We start from the raw sequence: 15,303 nt of genomic DNA, 5'->3' as shown, positions 1-15,303 counted from the left end.
TATAGTATAAATAAATAAATATATATATATAGTATATAAAAATGAGAGACAATGGTAATAGTAATAATAATTGATATCGATTAACGGAGCGGATAAAGAGAAACGAAGGAATTGTATGGAAGGAGAGTAAGTGAGTGAGCACAAGAGTGAAAGAAATAGAGAGAAAGGTAAATGAGAATGCATGTGTGTATGAAAATAAAAAAGAAAGAGAGCGCGATGTTTAAGTTAGGTGATTGTTTGTCTATCGTATTCACGAAGGCATACGTTAGGTAGCCTCGATGCTATTTAAACAGACTTAATTAATGTATTGCAAATGAATTAATAAAGTGTAAGCGAAGCGTGTATCTATATAGTGCGACTTTTTCTTTTCTGACAACTTCAATAAAATTCTTAATGAACAGTTAAGACCTCCTGGCATGTAAAAAGATGTATTAAGATATACAATATATAAGATATACAATAGGCTGAACCTCTTTCCATAAAAAAAACTTTATCGGAATGCTTTTGCAAATCTTATAGATATATTCTTATATCGACCTGAATATCGGTAGAAATTTTATTAAACTTTCTTAATTTACATCTTTAGATATTTTCGTCTATAAATTAAAATCATGTCGAAGAGAGATTGCCATAGTTTTCTAAAAATGATATTGAATTATTGTAATATTTTATTTTTCTAGATTTACTTGATTCCTAATAAATTACTACACATGCAAATTCAGAAGACACTAATATATTAGTAACAATTAATATTATATACAGGTTTACTATCTGAAGAAAACTTGGAAAATCGGAAACTTTTAACAAATTTCTTTTTTACTCTTGAAAAAAAAAATTAAAGATTTTCATGGAATTGTTTCTATATTTCAGAAAAATTTTTTAAATTTTAATTCTATCTATTTTTGAAAACATTTCTTTGTTCATTTTTTCTTGGTAATGCAAAATATCGATAATTGATTATAGTGCAATAAGTATAATATACACATCCGTCTATATTCACATGTACATACATGTACGTTCTCGTGAGTTTTTTTCACCGTGCGAAACGCGTGCAAAATTCGAATTTGCCACCGCGGCGCAAGCGTGATGCCGATCGGTCGATCGTGCCGATTATGCAGCGAAGCTAACTTCAGAGTGGATTATGCGACGGCAAACCGGGCAAACACAGGCAAACGGCCAAAACGGCGACAAGGACGTCGGAGACTAGACGCTCGACTTCGACTTTCGTTCGCGACGGTGAATTACGTGTACAGGTGTACGCAAGTAACAAGGTACGGTATTTGATCGCCGCATGGCTCGTGCCGGCGAGAGGGGATCGGTTACGTACCCGTTAATCAATTGCCCCACGGAGCGGCTCATCATTCGAGACGACTCGGTATTACCCACGTGAACACCTCGCTCATCATGCGATGACGGTTTTCAACTACCTTTGTGGAACTGCTAGTGAGTATGATAATTCACAGATCACATGTGCCGATCAAGTATTCGCTAAATGATTCCTCGTGCAATTTTATTGTATTTCATATCGTTTGTTGCACTCAGTTATACATTGAGATAGTGACAAGAGATACGATTAGAAGAATAGAGATTGGAAAGTTTGGGACAAGCATCGTAGATCGAGTTTTTCTGTTGAACTTTTCATTATATCTCGTTTTTGTCCTCTTTTTTGCTAGCAGAAAAACTGAAATGTATACAAACTTAAATGTACTATGTCGTTTCAAGTGCGGAAAGTGCAGCCTAATGTCATCGTTTATTTCACACAACACAATGTGTGCTTTCTATTTCGTAACACAAGTGTCGTTCTATCTTTGTTACTTACCGGATATCACGAAAGATAGGATGATATTGTGTTGACCTGTGTCACTTAATGAAAAGCACTCGATAATTTTTTCACGCTCACGATATTACGATAATAATATCGACATAACCTTTCCGAAAAAGAATGACTATAAAGAATATTTAGTACTGACGTGAACATTTAAATGCTATTTACTATACACATATAATGGAAGAAAGAGCACATTCTTATGAAATTTTAATGACAGCCCTCGATTCTTGTAATTAAATCTGTTCGCGTTACTTGAAATTCCCAAAAATGTTTACACTTAAAATGAAATAAATTATATATATTCAGACGTTGAAAAGAAAGAAAGCAAATATGCTAAATACAAAAAAAAACAAGCAACAGACCTACTGTTTTTATCGCATGATTAAGCAATTCATATTTTGATATTAAATCAAAGACAATTGTAAAAACACTATCATATCATATGTATATTTAATATAATTACGGTAACCATATTTTCTTAAAGAAAATAAAAGACAAATTTGAAAATTTTAGACTTTGTTCCTATATGTTTTCAAACCATAAAGGACAGTAAAGGACAACATTGAAAAATAAAGGACAAATAAAGGAAAATTGAGTTTTGAAGAAATAAATAAATCTAAAAGATAGCTACCTAAAATAAAGGATATGGTCACCACAAATATAATACATTTATTTTGAAATACGTATATCTTTAAAAACATATTTAGGACAGTTGTTCCACCTTTTGGTAAATTTTACCTGTTGAGTAAGTAACAAGATCACTCAATCACATGCACAGATTGCCAAATTTATCTCAGGTAAAATTTCAAAAGGTGGAACAATCGGCCCGATTTCACAATATATGGTTACCTAAAGATTAAAGGTAACAAAGAAGTTCATAAATTAATTTCATTGATGAATCTGTTGGTAACCTTTATTGTAAAGGTAACCTGTGTTTGTAAGTGTGTTAGGTAACCATATATTGTGAAAACGGATCTTAGTGTTTTCTTACGTTTTTATATATTTGTAAAATAAAACAAACAGTTATACATTTATTAATGTAAATTATTAATTTAATTTATTTATGTAAATTAAACAATGCACATGATGCTTTTATCAAATGATTAATTTAACTTTAAAAATAAACAATCCATACAATAAGGCCAATAAAAGTCACAGGCTGATAAAGGTGCCAACGATTAAATTCTGAACCATTAATCGATTGTGTGGAATCTTCTTTATTTTGAACGTTTCGGCTCTCTTTGGAGTTCTCCTCATCAATACGTATATCAAATCATTTATTTTTGTAACCTTCTGTCAAACATGAGTCACTAACAGGTTCCCAACTGAAGTGGATCCTGTTTAGATATAAATAAAAATTGAGTCAATAAGAAAAAACACATATCCAAGCAACTCACTTCAAACAGGAAGTTTAACATGTTTATGAAGTTTTAGCAGTTTATATTAAGTAACAATTATCTCAGTTTTATATACATATTGATTTATAAACAATTATCTCAGATTTATACATATTAATGATTTATCAACCTTCCTCTCGGAGTAGTCTAACGTGTTTAGCGAACAATTTATAATTATAAAAGGACACACCGAAATACAAAACAAAATAATTAAGTCATAAACTAACATTACAATATTCCAGATATAAATGTATGTTAAAATCATAAATTATGTATATACAAGATGCACGTGAAAAATACATTAAATTCTTTACAAGCTATTTAATTGGCCAATTCATATAGCATCGTCGTATAGGCGTGGTGTAATCCTTCAGTGTCAGACTGTAAATTCAAAAACCATTTTTTTTGTATAAGAATGTGTGCTTTTTTAGAGATTAGACGTTTATTTAAAGATCTCTCATGATCCAGAATTTGGACATTCTCCCAATCAAAATCATGATTCAATTCAACCCTATGATTCGTAATAACAGATTGTGAATTGGTATTTCAGTTGTGATTACGATGTTCAGTAATTCTAGAGTTCAATTTTCCAGTTTGTCCTACGTAGACACAATACACAATCTTTACATGTTATTTTGTATATTACATTTTTACTCTGATTTTTTAGGAAGAAATCCTTCTGGATCTTAATGAATCTATTGAACTTGTTGTTACTGTAATTTAACTTTACATAATGTATTGATGATTTAAAGGAAAACTATGAATACATAAGCTTAAAAAGTTCAGTTCAAGTTTCAAAATTTCAAAATTTTATTAATTAGTAATTAATTAAATTATAATTGATTAAAATTGATAAAAATATATTTCAAAAACAACTTTTTCATTCTATTATAAATAAAAAACATAAGAATACATGAAATTAATAATTAGTATCTGATTATACATAATTTCTTTTTAGGAACGCTGCAGCTTTTACAGTCTCCTACTCATGTACACAGAAGTCTGCGCATATTCTTTCGAAATGAATCTAGTTTTGTGCCTAAGAAGGTACTTATCGTGGCAAAATTGTCTCGATACCATTTCGAAAGATTACGAGAACCCGAGCTCAGCGAGACCCAGCTGAAGATGAAATTGATAGAAAGAGGTTCGGATTATAATAATATGCTCGCGAGTCACTTGGCTACCAAAGATGTAGAAAATCAAGTTATTCATCTTTTGCAAAAGATGAATATGGAATATAAGGTAGTAGATAGGTGAGTTCAAATCTTTTTGGTAAAAAAAATTATAATTAAAAAAGTATAATTAGAAAATAGCAAAATCCACATTTCTTAATTTCTTAAATTTATAATAAAGTTGGAAAAAATCATGTGTTTAGAGTTGGATATTTTATAGGAAGATGAAGTGGAGAAGTGGACAATTTAATCTTTCCAATTGTGTACGCGGCATGCTGTTTATTAAGTGAATTAACATACATGTCCAATCACATTAACTCTCAATTTTCTGTTTTTTGTTGCTATTATTTTGTACTAACATTCGATCTTTCTTTTAGAGAACCTGTTATGATATTCTGTATCTACAACTAGAGTAGTGTAGCGACAATATAATCACCACATATACTAACTTTAATAAACTCAATGAACAAATCCAATTTCTTATGTCAAAATTAAAATATTAGTCGTTAAATGTTTATCACGAAATAAAGATTATCATGAAATAAAGATGTATTGTATTTTTTCAGAACAAGTTTAGATCATTCGCTTTTTACATGGGCGGACTTGGTGCTGCCAATTGGCGGTGACGGAACGTTTCTCCTAGCCTCGAATTTAATATTTAACAATAAAAAACCTATAATAGGTATTAATTCCTATCCTGAAAAGTCGGAAGGCTATCTTCTATTATCAGCGAAATATACGAAAAATCTACCAGAAATTTTCGAAATGCTAAGAGCAGGACACTACCGTATACTCATGCGAAGACGAATTCGGATCACTTTAAAAGGAGAAGACATATGGCAAGCTCCCTTTCATATGCACGAGAAAGGACGCATCGTTGGCTCTGATAGGCATGTTATATTAATACTATAAATTATTATAACTAATTTATATTTTTTATATCATAATAGTTTATTTTTATACTTATATCTATCATTTATGAATTCTTTACTGCAAACCCAATTGTTTAATTATTTTATTATGTATTTTATAGGTTTTATACGAACGAAAAGTTCGAAAGCGAGCACAGTTTACCAAAAGAAAGGCGTCTACCTTGGTTAGCGCTTAATGAAGTGAGTTTGTTAATGCTCCTCGATGCACGTACAAATATAAGAAGTCGGATGACTTGCTCTTTTATGCATATCTCAGGCCTGGTTTTTGTCGCTAGGTTTTCTTGGGTGAAACATTATCGGCACGGACGAGTTCCTTACTTATAAAGTTCGATGAAGAGCAAGAATATCATAAAATAAAAGGCTCCGGTTTGTGCGTGAGCACTGGAACAGGATCAACATCTTGGTATAAATCTATACACAGTTTAAATCACCAAACCGTACGGGAAATATTAAATCTCATAGATGCTAAACGGTCATTCACTAATGACGAAATTGATATAATTTGTTCAATGTTCAATAGCAGCTTACGGTTTGATGCAGGTCAGTACGTGCGATATGTAAATAATAAAAAAAAATACGATATCGATATGATGCTATTTTTGTTTACAGGAGATTCCAAACTGTGTTATTCCATAAGAGATATGATAATGACCAATGCATTACCCGTTCCGAAAGACGTCCACACTCGTGGTTTCTGTAGAAAGGCCATTGTGAAATCACAATGCTTCGATGCGGGTTTGGTTCTGGATGGTGGAATAGCAGTCGCCTTCAACTTCGGCACCATTGCGGAAATAGAGACTTGTCCTGAAGATTCCTTACGAAATATCATCCTTCTTGATTAAATTAATAGATTAGAACATTCAAATAACATTTATGATAACACAAATACGAAATTTTATAATAGTGTAAATATTATTCCCATATTTTTTATTAAAATTAATTTCTATAGATAAAAACATTTAGGATATAACACATAAATATTTAGTGACAACGAACATTCAGAAGGTATTGAAATATTATGATCTAATAATCAAATTCGGGCATTAACGAAACTTTTCAGAATAAGAAAAAAACACTAATTTTTAAAAAATGCTATTAGAGTATCATAACTGTATTTTTTAAAACTTATATCGATCATTATGTATAGTCTTATAAGTATGTAACATGTATTTAATATATGACATTATATATTATTACTATATAATTTTTAATACCTAAAAATATTTGTGCTTACACAAATACCAAATATTTGCTTATCAATCTGAACAAAATCTAGATTGTTACTGTTTTTTATATACATTTAGAATATTTTAGTTCATAAATATAAATACAATAATTAAAAGTTATATATATATATATATATATATATATATATATATATATTAGTGTATCTGTTTATTCAGTTGAAAAACTTAATGTATTTTATAATAAGTCTTATTGTAGTACATTTTAGGGGATGTTTATATATTTTATAATATATTTAACAATTTTTCAAAAATTTTAAATGTGCAAATGTCCAAATTCTTGATAAAATATAGTATATATTCCAATAACTTTTACAATAATATATATTTATTATATCTTTTTATGATAAAACAATTGATTTTGAATTTGAAAACAAAAATTTAGAATCAAAATTGTTATTTTCTTAACCATACAGCTTCTAATGTTGCTCTTGTAATATTCCAACATTTGTATGAAAATTCTGGAAAGTTACACATACATACTTCTAGTTATTGAGTGCTTTCCATTTAATGACACAAGTATCGTTTTATCTTTCATTCATGGAATAATAAAAAAAGATAAAACGATGTTTGCGTCGACTTGTATCACTAAATGAAAAACATTAATTTTTTTATCCATTATTTACAGTTGAATTATATTACACTTTCTGCACTTACAACAAGATCGAACATTGGAAAAAGAAAGAAAAAAAAAAATAAAAAGTGCAACAAGGTTCAACCATAAGGAGTAAATGCAATCGCATGAAGTTGTACACGTTTGACAACACAGCTTAGCGGCGACTCCGAAATGCTCAACTTCAGGCGTGACTAAACATCACTTGGTGCTCTCTTGTTTACACTTGACGATTCGATACGGTGGTGCAACCGAATGGTTTCCTCGTTATCGCGCAACGGCATGCGACGCGATGCATGTGCATTGTTTCATCGATAAACAATTCAATTACTTGGCTGTATCTATGAGAGCTCCCGGTTGCAAAACGGTAAGGAACGAAAGAAAAATATTTTAAGCGGAAACTCTGAAGGTCGAAGTACGACGCGATGATACTTCTGTTCGTAACACGAATATCTCTCGAGTGACAGCGAGAACGCACAAAGTTCACTTTTTCGACGATTTTTCAAGTTCGGCTATCTGCGTCACGGTGATAAAGTAAACAATAGTTTTCACGATTTTAAGGTTAGGACGTCGCATTAACTCCTATGACAGAGTCGCGCCGAATGGAATATTCCTCCTGAATCTCTTCCTTCGGAAGAGATTTGTGCCAAAATAATTCAGCAAAACTATATTTCATGATTAATATCTTTGTATACCATGATTTTAATGTCAAATATCACAAAGAAGAAATGATAGCATATAGCAATAATAATGTTCCGTTTCAATCTACAGCGATATGTTATCAGATTACACTCTTGATCTAGTCTACAAAATTTAGTTTATGAAAGAGCACATTGTATGTGTAATGATATATATACCATATGTGGTTCATTTTAATCAGTCCGCATTAGAATATCTTAAAATCTTTAAGTTTAAGGTAAAAGTTGCTTAGTTATGAAGAAAAAAAATGTTAATTTTGATTTACGTTAAGAGAATTTAAGATCAAGATCAAGAACATTTCAAATTTGTTAAATTGTAATTCTTATTTTTTATTTTAGGTTCATATAGCTAACTTCAAGATCTTTTCAAAACATTATAATAAACTTTTTTTTTCTTGAAGTTTGTTCATGTCGACATTTAATCAATCTACTTAAAGAAATTAAGTTTGAGACGAAGAGAACATGATAATCTAGATTGACTTTGACACACAGTCCTTGAGTTCAGCTTGAAGTCACCTTGAATTAAAAAAATTTTTTTTTCATTTTATGTTATTTTAAATACATTTTTTATTACACCCCATCATAAGACCGAAACTCACGTTAAAGCCTATTCCCAAAGGGATAGAGAACTACTATGTATTCTTAGGTCACTGTCTTCTTTCCCCACAGTAACTGAGCAATTTTTGTCTAAAATATTCTTTTCTTAAACTTAAGTATTTTGAGAAATTCTATTCTAGTGGATTAAAATAGACTATCCTTGTATATATGTTATAAGGCTAAAGCTGAAACCATTGCATTTTATTAACTGTAATCCTGTAAACATAGTCAGTACACCTATTCATACATATCAGTAGACCTATTCTTTTTAATCAAATTTTTTGCACGATTCGAATTTCTTGCACTGTTAATATCAAAATAATGAATTCGATATTATTTTCCAAGATTATATTATTGTATAATTGTAATAATCTTATTAATCGTATAAATAATTAATTGTATAATCTTATTATACAAGAAAATATTTAAATCACTGTCACTTTTATTCATGTATGTAATAATGTATTTACTTTGTGTATGTAACAGCAACTAATAAGAAGAAAAAATAGATTACTAGTTGATAAAGTATTACATATGCTGGATTGTGTAATATGTCATTTTATCATTTAATAAGAGTTTATTAACTGATGAAATAACATTACACAATCCAGTATGTAATACTTTATCAACTAGTAATCTATTTTTAGCATTATTCTTGTACCAACATTTAGTTCTTGTGAAACATAAATATTCATATAGCAGATATATTAATTTTAGCTCTGTTTCTATTGTATTTTCTGCATTTGAAATGAAGTAAATTCTAATTTTCGAAGAAGAAATAAGATAGGAAAGATATAAAACATAAAAATTATAAAAAACTAAAACGAATAGTTATGCTATTATTGCTACTGTTTCTACTACAAATTTGCACATGCTTGCTACATGATCCATTTTCTTAAAGGTCGACGTTACGACGACGACATCAAAAGTGCATCGAAAGGATGGCAGAAGATGAGAGGCAAATTAGAATGGCTGCTGAAGCTATATTAAGTGGCTCAATCAACTCTCAGAGGAGTTCGGTTACTCAGCACAATATAACGCGAACACCGGATATCGTTTTCAGCGAAGATCTGATTGCAGGAGCGAGACACAACGGCAGGATGTCAAATGTCAGGCGTTTCTTCTGTCTCTTCGTGACCTTTGATCTTCTTTTTACATTCCTCATGTGGCTCATTTGCACAATGGTACAAGAACATTACCTAATCATTTAATCAAATTAGATCGAAAACTTGATCTTGTTAAAGATGCAATTTTTTATTTTAATAATATGTACAGCTCGTTTGCTTCTGTCTGTTACTCACCATGAGGACATTTGTGCATTTATGAGCAAAGAATTATCTTTTGCTGCACGTTTTCATTTGAGTATTATTTATTGATGACAAAAATTCATTAAATTTATAAATGTACTTAAAAAATCTACGAAGTTTTATTGCTGTGACATTTGATTCATGTGTATATATATATATTTTTTTTTAATCGAAATTTACGGTTGTTTTATTATATTTACAGATTGCAGGTGAAAGTTTACGTACAGCTTTCACAGATCAAGTGATACATTATCATATAAAGACGTCTTTGTTTGATATTGTGGTGAGTATATTTTGTCATTCATTACTAATTAGTTTAATAACAAAATGACGACATTGACATTCAGTTCGTCATAATTTTTCATTATTTATTGGGAGCAGAGATTTTATGGATTTCATCTTCTCAGATGGCAGCGATTTGCAGGTTCACGGTCTTGTTGCTCTTTTATGCGCTACTGTATTTGAATCACTGGATCATTGTAGCTGTAAGTATATTTGTCAATTGAATCTTTTCGCGAAAAAGAAAAATTTATTTATAATGAATGTGTAAACAACAAAACAAAAAATACATTTTTTTTTTAACAACTTCATTTTCAAACAATTTATATGATATAAAAATAATGAATTTTGAACTTGTATTTTACAGATATCAACTGCCACAACATGTGCCTTTTTGATTGCCAAAGTTTTTCTTTTTGATGTAAGTGTCTTTGAAATACTTACGTATTATCTTTTTTTATTTAATTCATTTGACGTTTTGTGATTTCAGTGGACATCAGCTAATCAACCAGTATTCCAAGTTCTGCTGATTTTGACATCTTTTGTATTAGCATGGGCAGAAGCTTGGTTCTTTGATTTTCGTGTGATACCTCAGGAAACTCAAGCAAGAAATTGGATTCTTAGTAAGCAGTCTCTTTCTGTTTTTCTCTCAGTGGTATAAATGTTTTTTTTTTGTTTTCACTGTTTGTCAACAAGTGATACAACACGAGAAATAACAATGTAACATAAACTCGAACATTTATGTACACAAATATTTACAAGAATACTAGTTTAATGACCTGATATATGAAGTAGAAAGTATTGCATTTTGATATTTAATCTTGATTTTCGCAAATTAATCTGAAAATATGAAAGAATACTGACGAAATTATGAAATTTACAGGTTTTCCGGATACAGAAAGAACTCCGTTATTACAAGGCATTGTGACAGAATCACGGCAACATTCGACAAATGTTGATCACATGAGTACATTTTTCACACCTGTGGAATCTCCGACTCATTCTGATGATGAGGACATCCCCAGAAAGCAAGGAGACTCGAGGAAACTCTCAAAATCCAATGAATTATTTAGGTTCTTAATGAAACTTACACCTGATAAGGTTTGTGAAATTATGTTTTTGTTCTCGCATTAATTGATCATTAATTCATAACAAGTATTAAAAGGAAAAAAACATAATAATATATATGTCTTTGACATATATGACTTGACTTTAATTAATGTTTAACGTTTATTGCAGTTAAATGCAATATTTATACAGTATTTGGGAGTATTATTTATAATAGCTCTTAGGATTTATAATAGCTCTTAGGATATTCAATAATTTATGTTTATAATCTAAAAATTATTAAATATCCGAAAAATTATTAAGTTATTAAAATACTCGTTGATATGAACTAATATGTATTGATACATGTATACAAATATATATGTAATTAATGCCGAGTCTATTTCTATATGTCTACGATAGTAATCCTTAATAAATATATTTTTAAACATTTAATGATAATTGAAATTGATGAGGAATACTGAGAGGAAAGGCAAGGAATACTATGGAAATAATGAAATACAAAGAGATGGTCAAGAAACATACTATCTTTAGTTGATTATTCATATGAAATAATTAGATGAGCGACTCGTGTTTAATTATTTTTCTTTTGTATTTTGTCAAATTAAATTTTAATCTATAAATTTTATTAGATTAATTGTGATTTACATTATATTTTTAATTGTTAATTTATTTGTACTACATGTGTTCTAACTATCAAGCGCATCGAACTATAATCAAACAATAATACATTTGTCAGTTATATTTTTGCGAGTGCAACAAATCAGTCGTATTATTTATCGTCCACGTAATAATAGACCGTAAAATCAAACACCTATATTTTTATCTATGATACTTATTTACAATTACCATGCTAATGTGTTATTACTTTAAATCACTATAAACATATGTATAATATTTCCATTCCACAATGCACTTCTAGAAATATTTTCTTTGAATTTCTAGGTATTAATTAAAAGGTATATTATGTGGTTTTTTTTTTAGATTGATGAATATAAAATGAAGACATCTAAGATGTTACAAGATTGTCACGACTTGTTAACATCGAAAGAATGGAAAGACACAAGTATAACAAGCGATGGTGATGAAATGTCATGCATGCAACTTCCACCAGAATGGAAATTAGATGGAAAGGTCATGAAAATAATGGTAAACTGCATAAATTGAATATAGTAAATTGAAAATATGTAAATTTAAAAAATAGACTTCTTCAGTAATAAAAAAAATGTTCTTATTTTATAAAATTTAATAATTATTTAAGGGTATCATCGATGCACCTGCTAGCATACTCATAGATTTATTGTTTGATGGTGTCGAGGAACAAGTTTCGTGGAACAAACTTGTGACAGAATCAATAAAACTACAGGTTAGTAAAACTTTTTGTTGTTTCTTTTTTCTTACTGTAATGCTTTGTCATACCGATAACAAAATTTATTTTAAACAGTACATTGACGAAAACACGGATATTGTTTACCAAGCAACAAGTCCTTTTGGCGGCGGGATCATTACAGCGCGAGATTTTGTTATTTTAAGGCATCGTAAGAAATACGGCAATTATTATATCACTAGCGGTGTATCGGTTCCTACCGCGTCAGTTGAAGTTCGCCCAAACATGACAAGGTGAGACCCCGAAACAAATTATATTTTATAACATATAAGGGAAAAAGAGTAAAGAAACAAGAAAAAATTGACTGTATTACTTTAAATATTTTTTTTAAGGGGTGAAAATGGTATAAGCTGTTTTGCAACAGAAGAGTTACCTGACGAAAGTAGTAAATGTCGTTTTACTTGGATCCTAAATACAAATTTTAAAGGCTGGATACCACAAACTGTTGTAGATAAATCTTTGTCCACTGGTCTAGTAAACTTCATGACATATTTAAGGGAACACTTGAATGATATGCAACAATCGTCAATCTAGTACAGTGTTACTCATACAGTTGATAAGTTGAATTATCTTTTTTTATGTACTACGTTAGATCTATGTATTTTTTTATCCAATATGCATTGACGTATATACATAATACATACAAGAAAAAGAATATTATAATTCATATAATTGTGGACTTGACAGAGAATATATTTTTAAATGGGAGGCATTTTTTAACACTAGAATCGCTGATAATCCCGTTAAAACTGCTGAAGGTGTCAATTTGTTAATTTTCTATTTTTTCGATTAGTGAAAAGTTATTTAAATATTGTTTGTATAGCATTTACATATTTTCAATAATAGTTGTGTTCAGCAGAAAAAGTAGCAATGATTATAAAATTTTTGATATAATTAGTTTACACATTTAAATCCAGTGAGGAACTAAAAGCAAGACCAATCATATTAAAAAATTTTACAACAGTTGCAAAATTGCTTTTTCTGCTGAACATAGCTATTCTGTATTGTAATATAATATAAAAAAAATTTGAAATGATTAGCGGAGTCAAAAGAACGTCATCGATTGTGTTAAAACATTTTTTGTTTGAATACGAATAATTCTCAAGTTTGAATAACATTTAAGACATTTATTTACTAGCGAAGAGTTTACGATTGAAGTCACAGATGCATGATAGTCATAATTTTACGATTTATATAAACATAAGTATGTTCCAATTATATTTATAACTAATAAGAATTATTCTCATCAATTTTTAAAATGTAAGAATTTTATCGATTTTTATCGATACATAAATAGTATCCACACTTCTCACAGTTTTATTTAAAAAATTGTATGCTATATTTTTTCTCACAAAATTATTTCTAACTGCAATCGACAAACAAGAAAGGAACATACTACTTTATTCTAATCATTTTTTTCTATGAAATATGTCGTATATACAATAGTAGTTAAAAATCATACGCATATATTATGTGCTTTTTGTAAGTGCCTATGAATGTTCGGTTAAGCGCATCTTTTGACATATAATGTATATAGTATATCATAAATGTGTGTTTAATACGCGTGATGGTATCTATCATGCGTCTATCACATTTCACGCAAAAATAAAGTCGTGATATTAAAAAAGTAACATAGAAATATATTACTAATTTCTTTCTTTTTTTATCTATTTGTTTTTATGTTATTTACGATTCGTTAATGTACGCGCGCGTTTTTCTTTGCTTCCTTCAATTGCATAAATCGTAAAACCTAATGTATTGATACTGTGTATATAAATGTGCATTTAAGTGAAGCATGCAGTCATTTAATGACCCTAAGATTGATAGGATTATTATGCGTACGTTGCGCATTTGATCAATTTCCTATATAATAAGAACGAAGAAACGAACATTATTTTCATTCGTTGAATCGGACGTACTTTATTTTTTTTTTTAATTACAGAAAATGTATATACAATTGCTCATTTATTTCTGATAAATTCATTTCATTTAATTAATATGATATTGGCGATATGAGCGATATCCGCAAGCGTTTAATTGTGCAATTTTAAATGATACACGCTTCCAAGTTTAAGCTTCTTAGAATCTTGCTCTATTTATATAATCTCCGTTTATGCGATCGATATTATGTAATTTTATTGCCTAGTATATGATAATGAGCGTGAAATGTTATGAAATAAATACTTTAATAGGAAGAATAATGATAGAATAATCTATTAGAAAGGAAGGAAATGCAATGATAGCATGTTGATCTTTATTAATATTTAAAAAAATAGACTGTTGAAACTAACTAAAACAATTTTTAAAGACAGATAATCGATTGATTTTGTTGTGAAACGATGTGCAATTTAAAAAATTATAAGAATGTTTAGATTATATAATTTTATGATTTGTTGAGAAAAAGAGAGAGAGAGAAATTATTAATCAAAAGATTAATTTTTATTTACTGTATGTGAGTGTGTATAGATATATATTATATAAGTATATCAATTAAATTCTCTTAATGAGAAAATATGATAATATTACTTTTAAGTTATTCAATATATAGGGTATCTCGATTTTATATACGTAATATCAAATATCTTGTTTTTAGACATTTCGTGCATTGTGATCTACTTTATTAAAAAGACTGCATAAATTTGACACATGACTGTATTATATAGCGAAGTAAACGCGATAAAGCATGCGTATGTTTAATGTCCCATAAAAAAAGATAAATATTATTTTATTTCTATATATATATGTTCGTAATATTATATACGTAAAAATAGCAATTTGTAT

The 15,303-nt window shown here is 29.2% G+C and overlaps 2 protein-coding genes across 2 annotated transcripts; both read left to right on the top strand.

Moving 5' to 3' along the window:
• The first annotated feature begins 1,112 nt into the window (after positions 1 to 1,112).
• On the top strand, positions 1,113 to 6,206 carry LOC108755765 (NAD kinase 2, mitochondrial). The gene is made up of 6 exons (XM_018499000.1): positions 1,113 to 1,443; positions 4,184 to 4,478; positions 4,964 to 5,287; positions 5,431 to 5,509; positions 5,605 to 5,869; positions 5,939 to 6,206. The coding sequence occupies exons 1-6, from the start codon at positions 1,410 to 1,412 to the stop codon at positions 6,169 to 6,171; spliced, it is 1,230 nt and encodes a 409-aa protein (XP_018354502.1). The 5' UTR covers positions 1,113 to 1,409; the 3' UTR covers positions 6,172 to 6,206.
• A 1,126-nt stretch (positions 6,207 to 7,332) lies between these two features.
• LOC108755770 (steroidogenic acute regulatory protein-like) lies at positions 7,333 to 13,109 on the top strand. Its single transcript, XM_018499004.1, has 11 exons — positions 7,333 to 7,553; positions 9,383 to 9,665; positions 9,991 to 10,071; positions 10,196 to 10,273; positions 10,435 to 10,488; positions 10,558 to 10,690; positions 10,951 to 11,168; positions 12,120 to 12,284; positions 12,397 to 12,501; positions 12,580 to 12,755; positions 12,855 to 13,109. Exons 2-11 carry the CDS (start codon positions 9,423 to 9,425, stop codon positions 13,054 to 13,056), a joined length of 1,455 nt encoding a protein of 484 aa, XP_018354506.1. The 5' UTR covers positions 7,333 to 7,553; positions 9,383 to 9,422; the 3' UTR covers positions 13,057 to 13,109.
• The last annotated feature ends 2,194 nt before the right edge of the window (positions 13,110 to 15,303 follow it).

The sequence above is a fragment of the Trachymyrmex septentrionalis genome, unplaced genomic scaffold (genome assembly GCF_001594115.1).
Source record: "Trachymyrmex septentrionalis isolate Tsep2-gDNA-1 unplaced genomic scaffold, Tsep1.0 scaffold9, whole genome shotgun sequence".
Lineage (NCBI taxonomy): Eukaryota > Metazoa > Arthropoda > Insecta > Hymenoptera > Formicidae > Trachymyrmex > Trachymyrmex septentrionalis.
The sequence above is the reverse complement of the archived record's forward strand: the minus strand, read 5'-3'. Positions and strand labels throughout refer to the sequence as shown.